The sequence below is a fragment of the Phlebotomus argentipes genome, unplaced genomic scaffold (assembly GCF_947086385.1).
Source record: "Phlebotomus argentipes unplaced genomic scaffold, Phlebotomus argentipes genome assembly contig_15, whole genome shotgun sequence".
NCBI classification, from domain to species: domain Eukaryota; kingdom Metazoa; phylum Arthropoda; class Insecta; order Diptera; family Psychodidae; genus Phlebotomus; species Phlebotomus argentipes.
Genome location: NW_026776181.1, coordinates 18187811 through 18209983, shown reverse-complemented (window position 1 = coordinate 18209983; position 22173 = coordinate 18187811). Strand labels below are relative to the sequence as shown.

The 22173-nt window shown below is 43.4% G+C and overlaps 7 protein-coding genes across 9 annotated transcripts; 3 read left to right on the top strand and 4 right to left on the bottom strand.

Annotated features, from left to right (window-relative positions):
• Positions 1-72: 72 nt before the first annotated feature.
• On the bottom strand, positions 73-13749 carry LOC132262150 (leucine-rich repeat and calponin homology domain-containing protein). 2 transcript variants are annotated; one of them, XM_059761303.1, is made up of 6 exons: positions 13506-13747; positions 6197-6341; positions 4749-6120; positions 4527-4664; positions 4009-4086; positions 73-1446 (listed from the first exon to the last, which is right to left on the bottom strand). In XM_059761303.1, the coding sequence occupies exons 1-6, from the start codon at positions 13639-13641 to the stop codon at positions 1264-1266; spliced, it is 2052 nt and encodes a 683-aa protein (XP_059617286.1). In that variant the 5' UTR covers positions 13642-13747; the 3' UTR covers positions 73-1263. The 2 variants fall into 2 exon arrangements, with proteins under 2 accessions (XP_059617286.1, XP_059617285.1); XM_059761302.1 differs by lacking the exon at positions 73-1446 and adding an exon at positions 1514-3688 and having other exon boundaries at positions 13506-13749.
• Positions 13750-13821: 72 nt separating this feature from the next.
• Positions 13822-15347, top strand: LOC132262153 (26S proteasome regulatory subunit 10B). The gene is made up of 3 exons (XM_059761306.1): positions 13822-14031; positions 14128-14247; positions 14318-15347. Exons 1-3 carry the CDS (start codon positions 13926-13928, stop codon positions 15280-15282), a joined length of 1191 nt encoding a protein of 396 aa, XP_059617289.1. The 5' UTR covers positions 13822-13925; the 3' UTR covers positions 15283-15347.
• Positions 15340-16521, bottom strand: LOC132262157 (tRNA (guanine-N(7)-)-methyltransferase non-catalytic subunit wuho). Its single transcript, XM_059761309.1, has one exon. It carries the CDS (start codon positions 16485-16487, stop codon positions 15351-15353), a length of 1137 nt encoding a protein of 378 aa, XP_059617292.1. The 5' UTR covers positions 16488-16521; the 3' UTR covers positions 15340-15350.
• Positions 16522-16562: 41 nt separating this feature from the next.
• On the top strand, positions 16563-17780 carry LOC132262159 (m7GpppX diphosphatase). Of its 2 annotated transcripts, none has more exons than XR_009468447.1 (2): positions 16563-16658; positions 17122-17225. XR_009468447.1 is itself a non-coding variant. In XM_059761312.1 (2 exons), the coding sequence occupies exons 1-2, from the start codon at positions 16768-16770 to the stop codon at positions 17778-17780; spliced, it is 951 nt and encodes a 316-aa protein (XP_059617295.1). In that variant the 5' UTR covers positions 16599-16767. The 2 variants fall into 2 exon arrangements, 1 of the variants encoding a protein (XP_059617295.1); XM_059761312.1 differs by having other exon boundaries at positions 16599-17059; positions 17122-17780.
• Positions 17731-18951, top strand: LOC132262156 (uncharacterized). Its single transcript, XM_059761308.1, has one exon. The coding sequence runs from the start codon at positions 17731-17733 to the stop codon at positions 18907-18909; it is 1179 nt and encodes a 392-aa protein (XP_059617291.1). The 3' UTR covers positions 18910-18951.
• On the bottom strand, positions 18949-20255 carry LOC132262152 (tRNA (adenine(58)-N(1))-methyltransferase non-catalytic subunit TRM6). Its single transcript, XM_059761305.1, has one exon. It carries the CDS (start codon positions 20180-20182, stop codon positions 18959-18961), a length of 1224 nt encoding a protein of 407 aa, XP_059617288.1. The 5' UTR covers positions 20183-20255; the 3' UTR covers positions 18949-18958.
• Positions 20256-20493: 238 nt separating this feature from the next.
• Positions 20494-22083, bottom strand: LOC132262534 (cilia- and flagella-associated protein 45-like). Its single transcript, XM_059761813.1, has 2 exons — positions 21965-22083; positions 20494-21895 (listed from the first exon to the last, which is right to left on the bottom strand). The coding sequence occupies exons 1-2, from the start codon at positions 22081-22083 to the stop codon at positions 20494-20496; spliced, it is 1521 nt and encodes a 506-aa protein (XP_059617796.1).
• Between the last annotated feature and the right edge of the window lie 90 nt (positions 22084-22173).

Below are 22173 nucleotides of genomic sequence, written 5' to 3'. Positions count from 1 at the left end.
ATCTCGTCTAAAAATCACAAGGATTTCCTTTTCATTGCCAGGAAAACCACGAAATGATTGAAAAGAGGTAAGTTTAATATTTCCATAATTATTCCTGTTACACAATTAGACGCTATCATTTTCATTCATTTCCTTCTCCTCGAGCTTCTCGAGAACATTTCATTTTATTGTTTATGGATTAGAAAAACACGAAATACATGAGTGTCGTCACTTTCCTACAATTTATCCTTTTTTTCTTCTTTCTTTCAATCACATTACAAAGTACTTGAATTTACCTACAATTCTAATGCAGACTCTATTTTTTCTTTTGCCTGTTCGCCATTCTTTTCAATTAATTACTCTTGTGCATTGAATCACATGAAATATGTATATAAGGTTTTTTTTTCTTTAATATAATTTTTGTTCCATTTAATTTTCAAAGTCCATTTTCATTTAGATTTTCGTTATCAATTTCCACCCACTTTTTTTACGCTCGCGCAACGACAATTTAACACTGAATGTGAGCAAATATTTCTATATACGTTTGTCTGACTAGAAAAAACCGCTTATCATGGACAAAAATCTCTATTTCAGGTGAAAAAATCATCCTCATGCTTTCACTTCTCCGTACAAATTCATCGCATTTCTTAAGTTTATACGTTCTAAAAGACCTTTGGCACCATTATTTATATTTACTCGCTTTTGTTCTGCATTTCTTCGTCTCTTCTTCTTCTTGTCAATCAATTCTCTTTCTTCATGTCATGTGTGAGATAATAAAAAAGCACTAAAAATGTACATTTTACACTTAAGTTATCTTATAAATAATTCGATAAAGTGAATTAAATGGAAACGAGAAATTAAATACATTCGATGTCTAATTCCTTCGAGGACAGGATTCTAGGTTTATGTATTTGTGTTTGTGTGTGTGTTTTCATAGAAAAATAGTTGAGATAATTTAGGCCTTTCCACTACAAATTCTTATTTATCTGCTGAATCGCAATCTTTTGCACAATTCGTAGACTTTCCTAAATAAATATTTTCCTCTAGTGTTAGTTGAATTACACATACATAAAAATAGAAGAACGCAAGATACAAAAAAACATACAAAATTCCAATACAATTATTTAGACATGAATCAATTTTTTTTTGCGTGTTTGTCCTTTAAAAACTATAAAATATTAAAATTTTCCAATACGAGACTTTACAAATTACGCAATTTCAAGTGTCTCACGCTCTCTCTTTGTCTTAATACTATCAATGTTTCTTAAGCAATTCTGTGAGAAATTACGTGGTGGATGGCGGAACTGGTGATGAGGATGTCTTGGGCAGAATCACTCTCGTCGGTGATTTGACGGTATTCAGCGAATCGCGGCCAGTGTTCGCGAAGCGCAGCAATTCAGACACGGTGATCGCAATCTGGACAACTCGACTGCCCTCGAGCACATCAGTGGCGCAGCACAGGAGATTCTGCAAGGCAAACGAAAGGGAAAATCAATACAACTTCTTCCACTAAAAACACTTCTTTTTCCCCCCCCCAGGGAATTCAACAGCATTTCATTTTCTTTACCAAAGATAATTTATTTCTTATGTATTTCAGATTCTTGAATGTATACTGATAAGAATAAATATAATATAATTGTTGTATATAATAAGAATATATTATAATTTTCCCGTTTCAATACTGCGAAATATGGAATAATCTTTCTTTTTTTCACTACTTCAAAAATTTCCCCTTCAGTTTCTATATACTTTGACAAATAAATAATATTATTAATAAAAATGTAGAATGAAAGCCTTTCAAGTTGCCTCTTTTATTTTCCTATCAAATATGGTCTCTTTTCCTGATTACAGTAAAACATTTTAGTGTTTAAATATATCTATCTCTCTACTACGCAACAACTATTCCTCAAACTCTCCCTCTAAATTCTCTCCTCCTCCTCTTCTTCATCTCCCACACTCAAGATTTGTTGCATCATTTCATTTGTGGAGAAAAGGAAAATAAGTGGATTTTGTGTTGTGTTGTAAAATTCACGGCCTTATCGTCTTAAATATTCCTTCTTAAAAACCATCTTGTTGAAATGTAAGGCATTTCTCGTCATGAAAATCCAGTTTTCAACCGAATTTCTCCATTTTTGATTGATATTTCTCTCTCTCTCTTTCTGTATATCGTCTGTTATTCAACATTGTATTTTATATAAAGCATCTTGGTTACTTGGATAAGGATAAATATATATATATATATATTATAAATCCTAAGTGTACAATATAAATAATTCACATTCTAAGTACACAGAAGCAAAAAATTCTTTTAAACTGAATAAATAATCTATCAATGTCGGTCTTCATCTCAATTATTATCCTTTTACAATATCAAGTCTATAAATCTGTCTGAAAAAATGCCGATTTAGGAACGCTTTTAATCAATTATTATATTTTCTTAACACATTCATTTGAAGCTCTTCTAAAATTCATTGTAAGAATTCGTGAGAAATTAAACCTCATTTTAGGCCTGTAAAAACAAATCTTGGAAGTCCTGATAAGAAATAAAATGATTTCTCTTGTGTTTCTCTTCACATTAAATTCTTCATCTAATTATTATAATAGATTTCTTTAAAATCTAGAAATTACATTTCTATTTGCTAATCACCAAAAAAAAATCCCCTCTTAAATCATAATAAAAATCTCTTAAATGTATAAATAAAAAGGTACTGCAGATCATAATTAAATCATAAGTAAGTACATCTAAGCTGTGGCTTTGCAAAGGTCACACAAGAAAAATGGTCCAAATAAACACTTTTCTCTTTTCCCGCGATAATTAAAATTCACTACAAATTTCATAGCCTCGGAAATGAAAGATAAAAAATTCATAAATCCCAGTGAAAAGTATTAACATTTGAGGAGAGATTCATCAATTTGGCTGTTGAAACAGGACAAGAAAGAGAATTGTGCAGAAGAATGTTCCCAGACAGAGATACGTGGACAATTGATTGGTCTTCTTCATCGTGCAGTCATTGTTGTTCTCTGTCTTGTGATTTATCACTTTCCCCTCGAAGAACTCAATTCTCTTCATCACAATCTTCCGATCGACATCCTCGCTCTCATTGAGATTGAACTTCTCCACAGAATCCAGCGTGGCTTTGCCCACCAGCCTCATCTTCCCATGGCACGACGCTGCACTACTCAAGTCATTTATTCCCTCAACAATCGTCGTCGTGATTGCGCCCTCGGCGCCGCGGCAATTGAACTTCCCAATATCCGAATCATATTCGCACTCCTCCAGCGTCTCACGAATGACTGGAAAAATGTCCGTGGCAAATGTCCGTCTGCCCATCATCATCTTTGCCGGATGATGATTCACCTTCCCACCAAACAGATCCAGGCTCTGCGGCACCTTTCTCTTCCTGCCACTCGTCGTCGTCATCGTCATCGTGGCTGTTTCAGTGACATTCTTGGGAAAATGTATGCCGCGACTCTTAAAGTACTCATCATAGCATTCGATGTCTCGCTGTTGATTGGTGTTGGTTGCCGGCATCGCATCTGCATGATCATCCTCCTGCCGCAGAGCGCCATCCTCGTGCGCCAGCAATATATCAACCAATGCGGCCACTGTGGCAAACAGTGCAGATGGATTGGGTGGCTCTGGCGCACCGTCGCCCACGCAATCATCCCAATCGGGCGGCACGATATCAGCACAGGAGCATATCCACTCCTGCAACCAACACCAATAACAGGCGAGTTAGCAGAGGTCTTGTCACTGATCTTTCTTACACAACTAAGAACAAATTAATTCTCTACAATTCTCAGCTCTCTATAGATACAACGTCATCCCATTCTCTCATGATCAACGTGTATTTTGTAAAAGAAGAAAGTCTATTCGTTTGATTTTTACAGAAGCAACAACAACAGCAGCAGCAGAGAATAGAGTTCACGGACAGAAGCGCCCAGACAGAAAATAGAGCACCACAAGAGTGACATTATGATGATAACAGAGAGAGATTAAGTGAAATATAATATCAAACTCCTACTCACATCATCAACGCCAATCTTCCTGCACGCCTCCAGAAAGTTGTCCACATTGCGACGACACCGAGCCATTGTCAGTTTCGGCTGCAAGAGAAGAAGAAAGAAAGAAAGACGTTAATGAGACAGCTTTGCATAAATGTAATAAGACATTTACGATAAGTCGTATATTATATGCCATGAGATATCATATTTAAACTATTGTCATTCATCACGAAACTCTCATTTTTTCACAGTCACACCAAAGAGAGACGAGAATTCTTGGAAGTTATTCAACACTTTCATTGCTTTCCCAGCGAGTATTAATCAAGTTTCACTCAAGTGTGAGTGTATAAAATGAAAATTTGACAAATCATCTCAATATTACCCTTTTTTTCATCATTATTCCACACATTTTACTCTTGATTGTCTGCAAACCGTGATTTTGCAAAATTGTGCCAACCCCCAAAATCAATATTTCAAAATGGAAAATTTCAAAAATATGCACACAATCGACGTTGATTAATGGCCAAAAAGCATTAACTTACCACTGCCGGTGATGGCACATGAATGCTGGCCACAGATCTGGGCCGGACGTGATTTGCTAAATGGCACAAAACAACCCCATCCGTGAGAGCAGGAGCAATGTCATCCGGGAGTGTCATCTTCAGGCGTGTCTCAATGATCTGCACAATTCAAATACAAACACACATACGCACAATATGTTAAAAAATGCATCATTAGTGATTGAAAAATATAATATTTCTTACTCGTCTCAGTTGCTGAATCAACTCAGATTCCTCCTTTTGCCTATCAAATTCCCGCCTCATCGTGAAACTCAACTTCTCCGGCGGTATTTCTCGATTCCATGAAACCGTACGATTCTGCTTTGTCGTCTTTCCCGCACTCACAGCACTCCTGATGCTCCCATTCACCTTCCCACTCCCGCCATTCGCCGGCACCGGACTCGTCTCCTTGCTGCTCACCGGCACCGGACTGCTGGGCTTCACATATGAATTGCATTCGCTGTACTTCTTCCCATTCACCTGCGTCGCACCATTCTCCTGACTCACATTCCGCGACGGCGTGACCTTCTGAATGGGACGCCGTGCGTCGTCGTGCTTCTTGTTATTGTCGGCATTTTGGTTTATCATTTGGCTTGTGTTGTTCATCAATTTGCTGCTGAAGCTGTGCTGCGGTGACAACGGTGAACTTTGGCTGCTGTTGTAATTGGGCGATGGTGTTGTCGGTGTATTGTCCTTGGAGCGATACACTGATGATGAATCCTGATTGCGTTGCTGTCGCAGCGCCTCCTTGTACTCCCGATAAGTCTGCACATTGCTCAGATGCTTCTTATCACCCACACCATTCTCCATTGCACCATCATCCTCTGGTGATAATTCGATCGAGTTCACATGTTGCTTCTCCTGAATGTGAATCACATGCTTGTGACTTCCCACATCGTCACCATTGCTGCTGCTGCTTGTGGTCAGGGAATTCACATCGGGCTTCACATGGAGCGCCACTGGTGATCTCTTTGGACTGTTATCGTCATTGGACCAGCGCTTCTCACTCCCAATGCCACTATCACTCGTTGTGCTGTACCCAGAATCCACATGAGCGCGCCTCTGGCGCGGCTCCGTGGACGCACGCATGGATTGTGACACGGCGGAGCGTCTGAGTGTGGCATTTCCGTCCACAATATTTCTGCCCTCCTTCAGCGCCACCGTCTCCAGATACTTGAACACATGCACCAGACCGCGCACGCACAGACTCGCCGGCGGTGATGTCAGCGGATTGTTATCCAACTCCAAGTCCACCAGTGACGACATCTGCCTCAACTCCACCGGAAGTGTGGCAATGCGATTGCAACTGACATCCAGCGACACAAGTTGCAGCGTCGTCACCTCGCGCGGCAAATACACCAGCAGATTATTACGCAGCGACAGCGACCGCAGACTCCTCAGGTCTCCCATGCGTGCCGGCAAGTGTGTAATTTGATTGCAGGCCGCATCGAGCTCAGTCAATCTCTCCATGCGTCCCAACTCCTCTGGCAATGCACTCAGGCGATTGTTCCCCACCAAGAGCACTTTCAGTGGCAACAGACATATTTCTCGTGGAAGCACAGACAATTGATTACTCCTGCAAAAGCACACACACAACACACAGATGGTGACTAATCGCTATAAATTTTCACAGATATCGAGTTGAGACTCACCGTAAATCTAGATATGTTAGTGAACGCAATCCCTTCACTGTTTCGGGTATTGAACGTATTGCATTGTGGTACACGAGCAGCGTTTCCAGGAATGGGAATGATGTCACATCTTCGGGCAGTTCACAGAAGCGATTTCGTGATAAATCTGCAAACGAGAAAAATTATTACACTCTTCCGATGGAATTGATTGATGGGAAAAGAACACCAATTCTTGGCGTGAAATTGCGATAAAAGAATGTCTCTTTCTCTCTCTGTCTCGTTTAGGGTAATTTCATACCAACCAACAATCATCATCATTTCTCTTCGCCTTATTTGCTGAGCAATTGATTGGAAGGGAAAATCATGCAGAGTTGAGAAAGATTTTCTTCCCATTTGCTTGATTGATTTGCACTTTTGCCGCCGCTCCTCTTTATCATTATTTCTCTTTCTCTCTATATTTATCCATGAACTAAAATTTAGGGATCAAAGGCGGTTCATTTTCCCCAAAAACACTCGAAGAAAAATCCTCAGGAAAATTAGAAAAGGGCCGAAAAGACTCTCACAGTTCAATAGAACCATTTTCATTCATCGAGGGTGAAATTATTGATTTTTCTTTAGGGTGAAATTCTTTACCATTCACGTCCATTTTTACGACACTTCTTCTATCATCACATTAAATTCATTCAGCAAATTAACTTTTGCGCCAATTTGGCCTCGAAAAGTCAGCAGAAATTCAATTATATTCCTCAACCTCACCTTAAACTTGCCAAGACAATTTATGCATAAAAGTCTGACACTGTCAGAGTTTCACATTGCATCAACATCATCATGCTCGTCTCATGTTGATTCAATAAACAATCTCCCGCACATCGTTTGTTAGATGAATTATGCATATAATGTCATCAGTTTATTTTAGTATTTCCAATCTTTGATTTGCACATAAAGTGAATTACAAACTCCATGAAATTCAAAGCTTATAGTGAATGATTTAAGATTTTTCCACGGAAAAACACTCATTAAATTTGGAACAGATTCTAAACATGTGAGCAAAACATGGTGAGATGATTCACTTTAGAAGTTCAGCGCATAAATCATTTCGACACTTTCTAAACATAAGAATATGTGAACATTCCGTTTGTTATGCACTGAAAAGAATGAGGTGAAGATTTATGCCAGTTTTCGTTTTTTTCTCTCTCTCTGTCTTTCAAAAATCGAAAACTATGTCATGAGAGAAATATTTGCTGAAATTCAATAACATTGCTCTCAATTTATTACCATAATTTCTTTCCCCCTCAATAACAAGAGCTGGAAGAGAAAATCCTCTCAGTGTCATTTGAGATAAAGTCTCAGGAAAATCCCTCGAAAACAAACTTGTAGGCTAAATTTTTATATAAATTCCTCACAAATACACACAGCATCCGCACGCGCATCACCAAACAGAGATAATCCTTCGGGATCTATTTACTATTGACATTGTGGGATGTTTGATTTTGACGAAAGAGATGCCAATTGAGGCAGAAAAAGACCGATAACCATGGAGACGATCACAAAATGGAAGGAAGACAAACACACATCAAAGTCCAGACAATATTTGTTGCCAATAAATCCCCGAGAAAAAGCCATTGTAAATGAAATTTCCAGCTATTAGGATTAGCTACAATTCCATTAGAAGAGCATATAATCATGAAACTTTGTTGTGTGAGTCAAAAGCAAACTCAACAACACTTTTGCCAATGTATACAAATGAAATTAGTGCTCCATAAATTTTCATTATTACATTTTATCCCATGGAGTCTCAACTAAACTACAAGGAAAATAAAAGCAACTAACCAACACGCTATTCGTTATTCTTGGGTGACAATCAAAAGGAATATATATTCGATGTTTCACTGGTAAAAAAGAAGAAGAATAGCGACCTCACAGCAAGAGAGACAATTCGTTAAAGAATAGACGCTTGATATCATCAACACAGACACAATGAAATTGGGTTGAATTTTTGCCAAGTGTTTCGTAAAAATATCTCCCTAAATAAAAAGTCTTATCATGCAGCATTTCCTGGCAAGCAACATCATCGCGGACGCCCTTTAGCACTCTTTTCAGCATATTGTACAAAACAGCTCTCTTGATATTCTCAAAGGCAAAACACCATGAGAATGAAGAGCGCGCGTGGAAAAAAACGTTTTGTGTATAAAGAGATCCATTAAGCACCCGAAAGAGTGAAAATATAAATTCCAGACTCATCAGTATCAGTGCCTATTTCTCCCCCTCTTCATGCCCCTAATTAATTCCTATTCACACAGAGTCTTTAGTCTTTTCAATTCTGTGGACATAACATTTTTTTGCCTTATGTAAATTTACTTTTTATTTCCCTCTCTTTGGCACACAACATTATTATTGTCGTGTGCATATTTCCAACGTGAGCATGAGAGGAAAGTGATTGAAAAGGAAGGTTTTATGCTAATGATTATACACTCTATGCGTGTCTCATCGACAGAGAAGTTCTTTTTTTTCTTTCCTCCCCACATAAAGAACTTTATATTGTGTGTAACAGTGTTTAGAAATCGCAACCGATTCACTCAATTAATTCAATGTACGCAACGAAAACTCCACGTCCATCCATCATTGCAGATGGTAATGCCTTTACACATCATTTAAAAGTGAAGTTTCTGGCTTTTCACGCAATTTTCATTCAACTCTCGATGTCAAGAAACAATTAATTATATGACTAAATATACAAATAATGACCATAAACGCAACTTTGTTGCCAAAGAAACTTGCTACAAATTCAGGATTTATTGAGTTAAACCAAGAAGAATGTTAAATAATCAATTATTCTAGGAATTCTTGCGTCTTTTCCTATTCCTTCTGTCTCCTCATCATCAGCCTTGTGAATGACCACAAAGCACACACTCTTCAAAACATCAAAGACAAAGTAATCAGAGCATAAAGTGTAAAACTAAACCACGGAGAGAGAAATTTTTCAAACATTTCAGTCAAAAATTCAAATCATTCTCTTCTCTAGTCTAGAGAGCCTATAAATTTACGCATTTATGCAAAGGTCGAAAATAGAGACAAGAGAAGAAAGAAAAAAAAACCTCGCCCCACTGATTTCATATCACTAAACCACCAATTGTATAATCATTGACCAACTGGTGTGATTATTACAATGAAAATTCATTGGAGAGTCTCTCGCGCTCTCCTCATTCATGACCTCCAGCTGGGAGGAATAAAATAAAAATCATCACCATAATTGGGGTTAATTGAAAATGAAAAATATTGCCCATTGACTGTGCGTTGGCTTTTGTGTGAAAAATTTTTCACCGCACATTGGCCAGAAAAGTCTGCACATTCAAAACTCCTCATGATGATTGAATTGCTGGATAAATTCGTCGCATTCCCAACTTTCAGATCAGCTGATCGATAATCCGCAGTCGCGCTGAGGACGTGAGGATTTCTCTCTCTCTCTCTCTCTGTCTCTCTTTTGGCTCTGCAAATGAGGGTCTGGGTCAGATTCTCAGTTCTTCCGCCCATAGCATATAAATCACCTTCTTTCCACCCCCTCAGCGGCGTCTCAGACGTCCTTCGTGACTCGTCTGCACAGTGCATGAAGACTGAGAGAAATCCACGAGACGCCGTCACTGAATATTTTACCGCAAACAACAAAACTTCACCATCGAAGGGGCGAGAGAGAAAGGGAACCCAAATGACTGACACACAGAAAGAACACACGATGAAAAGGGAAAAAGGAGAGGAAAAGAAGGGCCAAGAGAGGGTTCTCATTCTATATGCCACTGAAAGGCTATTATTTATGTTGCTTTTCCACATCTTCTCTCTCATTTTCTTCTTTTTACCCTCTTTTTTCCCCATTCAACCATCAGTGAGTGTGTTTGAAAAATGCTTAGAATTTTTTTTGCTGCCTTCCAAACGCACCAATATGGAAAGTAAAAAGAGAGAGAGAGGGAAAATGAAGGAAATCAAAGCAATAAAAAACGAGAGGAATTCTCTTGGTGCACGAGAAACAAAGCAAAGGTAGAAATTGTCACGTTCTACACACCATCCACACAGTTCAGGTTTTCTGTTGAGGATGAGCAGCACACAAAAAGCCAAGAGGAGGTGAAGAATATATAAACCTGTACAAATGGAAAACCAACTCGACGGGTTAAGAACGTACAATCAAGATGGGGAAAAAAATGATGGTTCACTGAACACTTGAGACACAAAAGTAATGTTCGCATGGCGAGAAGTCAGATTACAAAACTGGGTTGGCAATTTTCATTTGAAAGAGTCTTTTTCTTCAACAACGACATCGCATTTTTAGCGATAGCGCGAGTTCAATTGGCATAGAAAACCAGTGATAAATTTTATTACAACATTCTGTGCGATTCGTTTACATTTACACAAACAAAAACCAACATATTGACCACAGAGTTGTAAACGACAGAATTTCTATAACTATTTTCCGTCTTCACGACTCTGCAGCTTTCCATTTCTTTCACCCTCAACGTTCCACGGAAAGATTTAATCTTCACAGGTATTTCTCCACAGGAATTCTCACTCTTTTCAATTCTCCCTCTATCCGTTAGCCCTTCATCGTCTTCCAAGGAACACAGGTATAAAAGAAACGTGAACCTGCAGCAATAAAGTTTCTACCTTTTATTGTTAGAAACTTACGTCACATTTATCCGTTCTTCAAACTCACGCATCTTTGCCCATCTTTCTTTTTCTTTCATTAATATTTAATTGAAAATAGCACTTGTTCAAACACGTTTCAATATCATGCCTTAATAAAGGTTGCCTGCTAAAACCTTCGTACGCAAGCCGGTTAAACGCAAATGCTGTTCATGTATTTTATATGCTGTATCTAAGTTAATTATGTAAACCACTCACTCACTCTCTCTCTCTCTCTCTCCACTAATCGGAGAAAATTGAGCCGTTACGTTGAATAATTAAACTCCAATTGGCGTTTAAATGAACATGAAATTCAAGAGAGTCACAAAACACAAAAGTATGTGCGAGAAAAATCCACGCTTCAATCACTTTTCTCAAAATAGACCTTTTTTGGCAGCTTTTATTTTATCATCGCCAGAAGATCGATTTTTACCTTCTTTTTGCCAATAATTAAATTACCAACTCTTCCATTCCGTCATTCTGTCTGTTATCTAACAACACTTTCACACACACACACACGCGTTCTTTTTTATCACAATAGAGTGAGAGAGAGTTGAAAAAGACATTGGAAAATAAGCTCGAATTATGACTTTTTCTGCTTCCCTCATTCAAACATAATCATCTCTCGAGAAACTCGCTTCGCTTTTGAGGCCTATTAATTGATTTTCTTATTTTACGTAACTCATTTCCCTCATATATTCTCAAGTTCCACCAGCAAGACAACATCATGTAATGTAATAATAATATTTTTGTGATATTAACCAGCCGCCCAGCAATTTTGAGCTTTATAGTAACAAGACCTTTGTGTATATCTTCTTCCTCCTCAACCCATCTGAACAATTACATTTCTTTCTCACACACCATTGCACAGGCTCAAGAGAAGTTCAACTCGTTCGTCCGATAAGTCGGCTCCTTGTGGCGCTAATTGGCTTAAGGAAAGGGGTGGTCTTACTCCTTCTCACACTCACGCACACATTCAGCGTCCAAAACACTCTCTCTATAAGTTTGTTGACATTCTTCCGGAATTGAAGAGCGTCGCGCGAAGAAGGAAAGAAGAAAAAAGCCAAGAAGAAATAAACACGAGTTAAAGTGACGCTATTTCTGTACATTGTTCTCCAACATTTGATCGTTTATAGACGAGTTGGGAGAGACAGAGTGAAAAAATAGAGACATTTTTACAATCTCACGCGCGCAACCCTCACGAAGAGTGTCAGGGAATAATCTCTCGTGTGTATTTTAGATTGATTTCTAGAAATAGAAAAAGCCTTGGAAACAACATACATTTTGTCACACATTTCATCTCAAAATGTACATCAAAACTCTCTCTCTCTCTCGCTCTTTAATTTAGAATTCTACACACGCCATTCTGTGTCACACAATCAAATCCAAATGCAGATTTATTCTAATCAATTCCGGCATTGAGTGCAAAATTTAGCCAAAGCGTAGTTAATCGGACGATGAATTCTCAGAAGCGTCAACATAATCGCGATTACAAAATGTGCCTTTATATTGCGTGAATCGGAAATTATCGCTGTGACTGGATTAAACTGGCACAAGATGCTTCCAATTAGAGCGATAATTGAGAAAGTCATTTGGCTAAATCAACTGGAACTAACTTGAAATTGCTTGTGATCTACTTAAAGTGCACAGAAGACATTTTCTACATCTAGAAATGTTAAGAATAGTATTTTGAGCGTTCATTTTGGCTCTAGAAATTGCAATTTCTTGCAGTAAAGATTCAAATTAGCCAAGAAATCATCACCAATTGGCAAATCAACTTATTGGAACCCTGCATGATTTCCCATTAAGCACTGCTTGAAGGCTTGAATGGCTGTTTTGTCTGGCTTTGTCTCATTGTGCCTTTAGCAATGACTAAGAGCGACATATCACGCAAAATTTGGAATTCCCCGAAATATCCACTTCCTAACGCCACTCAATTTCGTGTCTTTAATTCTAATTCTGTCCCTTTTCCAACCCCTTAACGCACGTCCTGTCTGGGGATGAGGGCAGTCTGCTGGCCAGTACACACTGCAGAGCCCCAGAGGGCACCGGAAGCCCGCGCATGAATGAAATGCAACGAAAATCAAGTTATCCGATGCGAATTGAGGACAAATGGTGGAGTGAATGTGTGGCATTCTTCTCGTGTGCAGATTCTTATCGATTTGGCCGCAGCGAAGGGGCTTTTCCGCCGTTGGGAAATTGCAGCAGATGTGCCGGGAAAATGGCTCTCCCGTGGGATGAGAACGCTGCACTCCCGAGGAGCCTTAATTGTTTACTTTTATTGCTAAAACCTGAGTGGCGACGAGATAATTGGATGGGAACCAGAGAGTCTCTCGAGGCGTTCTGGGGTGAGCAGAAGGGCCGCGGCGAGGGGAGGCCCAGCCGAAAATAGATGGCAGAAGAGTCTCCTCCATGGAGAGAGTGAGAGAGAGTCTCCATGCAGTGGAAAAGAGGTCTTTTTGTGCCCGAGACGGAGTTGAGTTGGCGTTTCAAGGAGGGGCTCATAAAATATGCGGACAAAGGCATCGACGCCCAACGCGAGAGAACATCTTTTCTCGTCATTTCAGCTGCACTGCCCAGCACAAGGGTGTTCCCAACTATCTCTCTGGGCCACCTGGCATCGCCCCAGAGCGTCGCCTTTGGCGCAGGACGACATTTTTACCTGCAAAAACCGTATCACTCAAGTTGTATTTTCCGGCTGCCTTTGGGATATCCTTCAACTTCCTGCCGCTCAATTTCAGCTCCCCACTCAGGTGGGCATCCTCCAGGATGCGTTCCAATGACCCCACAACAGCCATGTTACCACATTTTATCACTTTTGTTATTGATTTTGTTGATTTCACTCAATTCTACCTGCACTAGAAACTCCGACCGAGCATTTTGCAGGGCGCTCCATGACTGCCGAATTCGAGACTGACAGCGACATCGCCCGGCGTTCGCGGCGCGCCTTCGGCTGCGGTCGCGAATCCACCACAGTTGGCAGCACTGCCGCGAATTCACCACCCTGAAGCAGAAGAGAGGGGAGAAGACGAGTTGGAAAACACAGTGAAAGAGTGCAGAAGAAGTGTGAAATTGTTGGGAAATGGCATCTAATGGGGCCCAGTTTGATCCTCTGAGGGACAAGTCCCTGCAGGACTACCGGAAGAAGCTGCTGGAGCACAAGGAGGTGGAGTCGAAGCTGAAAGAGAGTGAGTATTTGGGTGGTTGAGGTTATGTTGAGGCTTTTTGACAAATCATCCTCGAGAAAAACACTGCGGAATCCCACTAATGGGGCGCTTTTGCAGTGCGAGAGCAGCTGAAGGAGCGCACGAAGCAATTCGACAAGTCGGAGAATGATCTGAAGGCCCTGCAGAGTGTCGGGCAGATTGTGGGCGAGGTTCTTAAGCAACTCACAGAGGATAAATGTAAGGTCAATGTGTGGAGAATGTTTTGGGAGCGCTTTCTGTATGAGGCTTTTTCTTTGTCCCTTTCCAGTCATCGTGAAGGCGACAAATGGTCCGCGTTACGTTGTGGGTTGTCGTCGTCAGTTGGACAAGACGAAGCTGAAGTCTGGAACGCGAGTGGCGCTGGACATGACCACTCTGACGATCATGAGATATCTTCCACGCGAAGTGGATCCTCTGGTCTACAACATGTCTCACGAGGATCCCGGAGATGTGACGTATTCGGCCATCGGTGGTCTGTCTGAGCAGATTAGAGAATTGAGGGAAGTCATCGAGCTGCCTCTGCTCAATCCTGAGCTCTTCCTCAGAGTGGGAATCACGCCGCCGAAAGGGTGTCTTCTCTACGGGCCTCCAGGCACTGGGAAAACCCTGCTAGCCAGAGCTGTGGCCTCTCAGTTGGACGCGAACTTCCTCAAAGTCGTCTCCAGTGCGATTGTGGACAAGTATATCGGCGAGAGCGCTCGCTTGATTCGCGAGATGTTCAACTACGCCCGAGATCATCAGCCGTGCATCATCTTCATGGATGAGATCGACGCCATCGGCGGCAGGCGATTCTCCGAGGGCACGTCGGCGGATCGTGAGATTCAGCGCACGCTCATGGAGCTGCTCAACCAGATGGATGGCTTCGATTCTCTGGGACAGGTGAAGATGATCATGGCCACCAATCGTCCGGACACTCTCGATCCGGCGCTGTTGCGTCCCGGGCGTCTCGACAGGAAGATCGAGATTCCACTGCCCAACGAGCAGGCGCGCCTGGAGATCCTGAAGATCCACGCGCTGCCCATCGCGAAGCACGGAGAGATTGATTATGAGGCCGTGGTGAAGCTCTCGGACAACTTCAACGGCGCCGACTTGAGGAATGTCTGCACCGAAGCTGGTCTCTTCGCGATCCGCGCCGAGCGGGAGTACGTCATCCAGGAGGACTTCATGAAGGCAGTGAGGAAGGTGGCGGACAACAAGAAGCTGGAAAGCAAACTGGACTACAAGCCGGTATAATCAATTCACAATAATCACTGCTTATCTGATAAATGAATAATAAAGGAGAAATTTTTATGAGTAAAGCATCATTTATTGCTCTCTTTGCCTTCGAGACGCTTCCTCTTTCGCTCGTGATACTCCTCGATGTTGGAGTACTTCTTCTTGAATAGCCCTGAGATGCTCTGTCCGGGATTCCTGTCCCGAAAGCTTCCCAAGCGATCCTTCAAAGTCTCATTGACTCGGGAGAAGTCAGTTGAATTCCAGTCAGTTGAATTGAATCCCAGGATTTTAGAGTGATATTCTTCTTTCTGAACCACTCCAAAGCACAACAGTTGGGAATCAGTGAAGATGAGAGAACTCACGAAGAAATCCTTCACCGGAATACTCTTCAGCACTTCATGATGCAATTCCAGCGCTCCAGAAACTCTCACAATCAGCAGACAGTCGGTTTCGTGCATGTAAATGGCAAAGACACTCGATGAAGCCTCTTCGGCTCTGCTAACCATCCGGATGCCAGCCGCAGGAATATCAATCTGATAGATTTGCTTCCCTTTCTGGTAATTCCAGAAGCGCAGCGTCGAATCTCCGGACAGAGACACAAGAATGGATTCATCGTGTGGCAGCAGATCAATCTGCGACACAAATTCTCTGTGCCCAAGGCAGTAAGATTCGATCTCATGACTCTCGGGGAATCTCGTGACGCGAATCTTCTCATCTCGATCGCTCGTGACGAAGAACTTCTCATCGGCCGTCAAGAGAATATCCGTGACGATGCTCAAGTGGCCGCCCAGCTGTCTCTCCGCGAGATTATCCTCCTCTTTGCAGTTGTACACCGCACAGTCTCCGCTCTTGTCTGCCACCAGCAACTCACTTCCGTCCCTAGAGAATCTGAGAGAACTAGAAACTCGCGGAATCTTGCGCTCTGCCACGAGATTGGCCTCAAGCGGAAACCACTTGGAGATGCTGAAGAGGAAGAGGAACTTGTCGTTTGTCGTGACTGCCAGGGACTTGCATCCGGACACCGCACAGTTCTGGATGTCTCGATTCACCTCGCCCGGTGGCTTTGTTTTGGTATCATCCTCATCGTCTGCCTCAACGGGATCCTTCCTTTCCGGCAGATTGAACGTGCTTACGACATCGCTCCCAGTGTCCAAGGAAAGAAGACACTTCCCACTAGCTAATAACAATTGACTTTGCTCCTGCGAGTGCGAGAAAATGAACATTTTCGCGAAAATCACGGGAAAAGCGTTGTGTTTTCGATTGTCTGATCTAACCTCAAAACATCACATGCTTGGTGCCATAAAAAAGTGAGCGGGATTATGGCATGTTGCCACTTGTTTTATAGTGCGTGTGTGTGGAGTTTTCATGCGTCACCATTTTTCACAATTCTCACGGTAATTAGCGAGAAAATCCGGATTTTCTTTCATTTAACAGCAGCAGTGTCGTTGTCTGAAGGTGTAGTCGCAGGAAATCAAGGGAAATCCGCAGGATCTCAGCAGGAAAATGAGTGGGAATGAGGCAACAGAGAAGGACGCTGTGCAGTACGATTTTTCACAATTTCAGCTAGACAGAATTCTCAATAGTAATTCCGGGAGTAAAACCGTGTCCCTGCTGGGGCGCTTCAAGAATCTGTCACAGGAGAAGCGGGCGATTGTGATTCTGGAGAAGAAAGCCTTCACTGAGGCTGATCTAACCTCAAAGACGGGCTTCTTCAGTGACTCAACAACTCTCCGGAAGGAGTTTGTGAATGATATTTACGGGAACTTTGAGTGTTTCCCTCGTCCGGATATCAATAGTAATGTCTTGCAGTGTGTGAATGACGGGATTAATTGGGTAATTTGTCACCTTTCGTTGCAGGTGTGAAGACAACGGTGATTTATCCGGCAACTGAGAAGCACATTGAGAAGTACTCGAAGCAGGAGATTCACATTGTCCAGGAGACGCCAGAGCTGTACAGGGAGTTGACGCTGAAGCATCTGGAGAAGGAGCAATTCTCCCTCGAGTGGCTGTACAACATTTTGGAGCACAAGAAGGAGAAGGATCGCATTGTGTTTGAGGACGCGTGCGAGGAGACGGGATTTATCCTGCTGCCAGACCTCAAGTGGGACAACAAGACCGCTGAGACACTCTACTGCTTGGCCCTGGTGAGGAAGCGTGGCATTAAGTCCCTGCGCGATCTCAATGCGAGCCACTTGCCGCTGCTGCGGAATATCCTGACGAAGGGCGTGGCGGCAATTGAGGAGAAATATGGTGTCGCACGCTCTCAGCTCAGGATCTACTTGCACTACCAGCCCTCCTTCTACCATCTCCATGTTCACTTCACCTACCTAAAGCACGACGCGCCGGGAATCTTCTGCGAGAAGAGTCACCTGCTGGACAGCGTGATCAGCAACATCGAACTGATGCCGGATTACTATCAGCGAGCCACGCTGTCCTTCGTTGTGCGCCAGAACGATCGCCTCTGGGATGACTTCAGGCGTGATTCGGACTGTCGCAAGTCCCTCAAGCGAGATTAGATGCGACGGAGTGGCGACTTTGCTGGTTGAGCATCGGCCGAGACTTCAGTCAGCCTGTGTCTTCATCCAGCTGCAGGAGAGCGTGAAGGAATCGGTGAAGTTGAGTGTGAAACCCACGGAAATCATCCTGAAACTCCCGGAGAAGACTCTTCGCATTGTCCTGGACAATTTCACTCTCAACACTCACTCGCTGACTTCAATGATCGCCGCGGGGAAACACATCAGCTTCCGGATAAACACAAATAGCGAACAGTTCAGGGAAGAGATCATTTCTGTGAATCCCTCAGGTGGCACACAACTCACAATTCCCGTGCACTTGAAGTCCGGCAGATCTTACGGGCTGCTCTGTTCCAACTGCAAAGCCTTCCTGGTGGCGCGCGGAAGTATTTATCTGCGACGTGTGCTGGAGTTACCCTCGGAGAGTGCAGATTCCAGCGATTGGTTCTGCCACAAGCCGTCATCATCGGGGAATTGTGACATTTTGACACCGAAACTCGATGAAATCTTCTACGGAAACTTCTTCTTCACCATCAACAGAGGTTCAGTGGCGAATGTGCGGGAGAGAAATGGCCTTGTGTACTGTCAGCGGTGTCTTCAGCTGCTGGGCAGATTGCTGGATGAGAGCAGAGTGAGAGTGTGGAATGAATGTGTGCTCTTCACCACTGAGCGTCACGAGGAGATGAACTTAATGCCAAATATCAGCCAAATGACCAATTTTCGCACAATCATACGCAAAATCTTGCTGGACTTCACGATGGCGGGACAATGTGGACTCGCGCACTTCCAGAAGATCGCATTCAACTGTCATCTGCCCGAAGGAAGTGTCTGCTATTTGCTGCTGCAGATTGTGGACAAGAAGCTGGATGTTTATCGCTCGCAGAGCAGTCCGGGAAGTGATTGTCTGCAGCTCGGCCGCGGCACGGCGATGAAAGTGATGTACCAGAGTGGCGAGGAGGCGCAAGTGCCGCAGATTGGTCAATGGCTGGGCGATGCCAATGTCACGCAGACGGAAATCTCGTGCAAGATGCTCCAGAGTGCACTCAACAGCCTCGCAGAGAACGCCCAAATACTCCCTCAAGTGTACAGGAGCAGCTGTGGCTTCCAGGTCAGCTACTTATTTTGTGATTAAGTTTGAGTTATAGCTAGGAAAATACAATGCATATATTTTTCGAGTGAATTTATTCGCTGCATTCCTTCTTCACGACGTAACCGCAGAGCGTGAAGCCCGAATTGCCGCTCATGCTCACATCCGGATGTGTTCTGTCGGCCAGAACTTGATAGGTGCGGAGGAAGGTGGAGTAGAGACGCACATTCAGCACGGGCTGTGAGGCCTTCAAGTCACCAAAACACTCCGCCAGGACCTCCTGATAGGGACTGTAGATGACGAAGGGTCTTCCGGGGCGCACAAACTGCACGAGTTCCTTGAAGATCGCACTGGGATGCTCTCTGGCCACGATCACCAGTGAGTCCACCTTATCGCGCATGATTGCGCACGCTCTGGCATTCTCCAGCTCCCACTTCTTCTTCTCCTCATCGTCCATCTTCACCTTCTTCGCCTCGGGCTCTGCATCTTCCTCCTGAATCCCTTCCTGGACGCAGTCTTTCTGGTAAAAGTGTCTCAATACTGAGTAAATGTTGACTGGCGTGAATTTCTCATTGTACGACTCTGGGAAATTCATCGCCAGCACTGCCTGCTTGTGCGGCACATTTCCCTGGTGCACATAGACGATGTGAGAGTCTCCAGCGTCTCCGGAAGAGTTGAGAAATGCCGCTAAGACGATTCCATTCGTCCCCGATTCGTACACCATGTGCTTGCCAGCACTGCAGATACCAGAGTGCGTGATGATCTGCGACAGAGTGTCCATTCGCATGCCCATCAGCTTCTCCGGATCCTGTCGGAAGTAGATGTCGAAGATCAGCCTTATCGATGGCTTTCTGATCTGCAAATACTCGTAGTACTTCTTCTCCTTTCGCCTCAGGTACTTCTCTTGGGCGTATTCCGTCTTTGACGCGAAAGTCTTCGAGTTGTCCACGAGTTGCTCCACAATTTCCGTGGATGTCTCGCAAGTCTCCCGCAGATTCTTGATCTCATCCTCCGTCAGCGCCTGAGATCGACCGTCATCGTTGATGTCGCGATTGTCTTTTCCACTCTTGTCGATGGCAATGGTGTCCTTGATGTCATGGGGATTCGTACACAGTTCCAACTTGAACACTTTGCTGCTGTCGCTCTGGGGCACCATCCGGAATGTAGAGAAATAGGGCAGTCCATCGATGCTGGACAGGTCGATTTTCTGCTTCCCCAGAACTGCCACTGCGGTTTTCCCAGTGAATTTGTACAATTTTGTGTACTTTTGCCGCTGTATCACAATATAATCGCCTAGCTTTATGTTTTCTTCTGACATTTTATCGCGTTTTAAGGACTTTTCACGAAATCCGCGTTCAGTCGAGGAAAATGTAAACAAAAACACGTGTTGGAAGTCAAGAAATTCACCACCGCGCCGACAGTGTGAAGTTGGCTTTAGGAATGATTGAGGTGAGTTTGATATTTGGCGCAATTGTGTATGAAATTTTGGCCTTTTCGCTAAAAGCAAGCTAAGAATAAAGAAAAATCTCTCTTTAATAGTGATTCAGTAATGCTGTATTTTCAGTATATAAAAAATATTAGATAGGGTTTGCGGAAAAATGACCGATATTGCAATGAATGCATTTCTTTTTAGCTATTGTCGATCTTCAGCTGTCTTTCCACATCATGGATGAATTTTTCTGGGATTTTACTGGAGCGCATTTGCTGAATTTTCGACGAAATCACCTGCCGAATATTCATTTCCCTCAATTTCTCAGCTTCTCTCACGGCATTCAACTCATCTCGAGCCTTTACTCGCATTTTCTGCCTGAAAATTTCTCTCTCCTTCATCTGATCAATTATCTCCTTCCTGTACTTCTCCCTCCCGGCGTGCCGAAGCTTCTCCAGGGACTTTTCCTTCTCCTCCTCCGATCGCAGCTTCTGCAGAACTCTGGCGTGATCTGCGCGATCTTTCTCGATTTCCTTCATCCGCAGCTTTCGCACTTCCTCCTGTTGCTTGTGTCGCGCCTCCATGATCGCCTGCTCGGCTTCCTTCCGCCTGATGACAGCCTCCTTCTCTCGCTGGCGAAACTCTCGCTCCTTGAGCTCCTGCTCCCGGCGAATCATGATGTCGAATCGCTCGATGGCCGCGTCAATCACTTTCTGTTGCTGCTTCAGCATCCGATCGTTCTCTCTCTCGCGCCTCTCCCTGGCAAGCTGGCGCTCCTGCTCGAGTTTTTCCTCCCTCTGCTGTCTCTTCCGCATGTACTCTTGGATCCTCATCTCCTCAATCCGCTCCCTCTCGAACTCCATGCGTCGGAACCACTCAGACAACTCATTGGCGCGATGAAGATCATCCCTGAGCTTCTGATTCTTCTCCCGCTGCAACTGCTCGCGCTCCTCCAAATCCCTCTGGAGCACCACTTGAGCTCTGGCCATTCTCTGTGCTTCATTCTCAATCCTCTCCGCTTCTCTGTGGCGCTTCTTCTCGCGCTCCTCGAGTTGCTTTTGCAACTCCGAGGCGTGCAGAACGTTCAGGACTTTCTCCTTCTGGATGCGCACTTCTGCCTCTTTGAGGGCCTTCTCTCTGTCCTCCAGCATTATCCTCTCCAGGCGCACATCCTCCTGGCGCAATTCCCTGTCGATCTCGTTCTTCTCGGCGATCTGAGCATCACGAATTACATGGCATTTGGTGGCGAGGATCAATCTGTTAGCTCTCTTCACCTCCTCCTCTTGCTCCTGCTTCGCCACGAAGGCGCGGTCCAGAAGCACAACTTGATCATCCTCGTTCACATCCAGCAGGGATTTCTCTGGAATCTTCTTACTGGCTCGTATCTTGTCTATTTCCTGCAATCGCTGCTTCCTCTTTTCACACTCTTCGGCCAATTTCTTGCGCTCCTGCTGAGAAATTGTCTTGTTTTGTGGTTTATCTTCCTGTGAAGGAGGAAATTCACGAAATTCCTCACTGACATCCTCTCTGACCAAATGCCAAATGCTCTCCTCAAAGTCATCATCAGCACTGCTTCTCTGCCTCATCAGGCAGGTTCTGTGTCTGCAGAGAATTGGGGAATTATGGAAGACTTTCAGAGAATCATTAAAGGTTTCTTCGTTTTCTTTTTACCTTTTGCGAGGAAGAGCCGTTTGTGCATTTCTTCGAGCACTTTTCTTCTTCTCATTGTGAATTTTCTCCACACTCCGGGAAGATTTAGCCGAAGATGAAACTCTGCTGAAGCGATTCATCTCACACTTGACTGCAGACTTTTCCAGAAAATCAAAGAAAATCGATAAAACATTTTCCTGCATTTTCCGGTTTCCTGGCAACGATTAAAT

What these genes read in the sequence shown, in the direction of transcription:
- LOC132262150 (XM_059761302.1), bottom strand. Translation starts at nt 13,641, where the DNA reads ATGGCTGTTGTGGGGTCATTGGAACGCATCCTGGAGGATGCCCACCTG. An exon ending in GAGTGATACGGTTTTTGCAG is followed by an intron (nt 6,342 to 13,505) that starts GTAAAAATGTCG and finishes TCTCGTTTGCAG; the next exon opens with ATTTATCACGAAATCGCTTC. An exon ending in TGATTCAGCAACTGAGACGA is followed by an intron (nt 4,665 to 4,748) that starts GTAAGAAATATT and finishes TGAATTGTGCAG; the next exon opens with ATCATTGAGACACGCCTGAA.
- LOC132262153 (XM_059761306.1), top strand. Translation starts at nt 13,926, where the DNA reads ATGGCATCTAATGGGGCCCAGTTTGATCCTCTGAGGGACAAGTCCCTG. An exon ending in GGAGTCGAAGCTGAAAGAGA is followed by an intron (nt 14,032 to 14,127) that starts GTGAGTATTTGG and finishes GCGCTTTTGCAG; the next exon opens with TGCGAGAGCAGCTGAAGGAG. An exon ending in GCAACTCACAGAGGATAAAT is followed by an intron (nt 14,248 to 14,317) that starts GTAAGGTCAATG and finishes GTCCCTTTCCAG; the next exon opens with TCATCGTGAAGGCGACAAAT.
- LOC132262157 (XM_059761309.1), bottom strand. Translation starts at nt 16,487, where the DNA reads ATGTTCATTTTCTCGCACTCGCAGGAGCAAAGTCAATTGTTATTAGCT.
- LOC132262159 (XM_059761312.1), top strand. Translation starts at nt 16,768, where the DNA reads ATGAGTGGGAATGAGGCAACAGAGAAGGACGCTGTGCAGTACGATTTT. An exon ending in CCCTCGTCCGGATATCAATA is followed by an intron (nt 17,060 to 17,121) that starts GTAATGTCTTGC and finishes CTTTCGTTGCAG; the next exon opens with GTGTGAAGACAACGGTGATT.
- LOC132262156 (XM_059761308.1), top strand. Translation starts at nt 17,731, where the DNA reads ATGACTTCAGGCGTGATTCGGACTGTCGCAAGTCCCTCAAGCGAGATT.
- LOC132262152 (XM_059761305.1), bottom strand. Translation starts at nt 20,182, where the DNA reads ATGTCAGAAGAAAACATAAAGCTAGGCGATTATATTGTGATACAGCGG.
- LOC132262534 (XM_059761813.1), bottom strand. Translation starts at nt 22,083, where the DNA reads ATGAATCGCTTCAGCAGAGTTTCATCTTCGGCTAAATCTTCCCGGAGT. An exon ending in ACGGCTCTTCCTCGCAAAAG is followed by an intron (nt 21,896 to 21,964) that starts GTAAAAAGAAAA and finishes AATTCTCTGCAG; the next exon opens with ACACAGAACCTGCCTGATGA.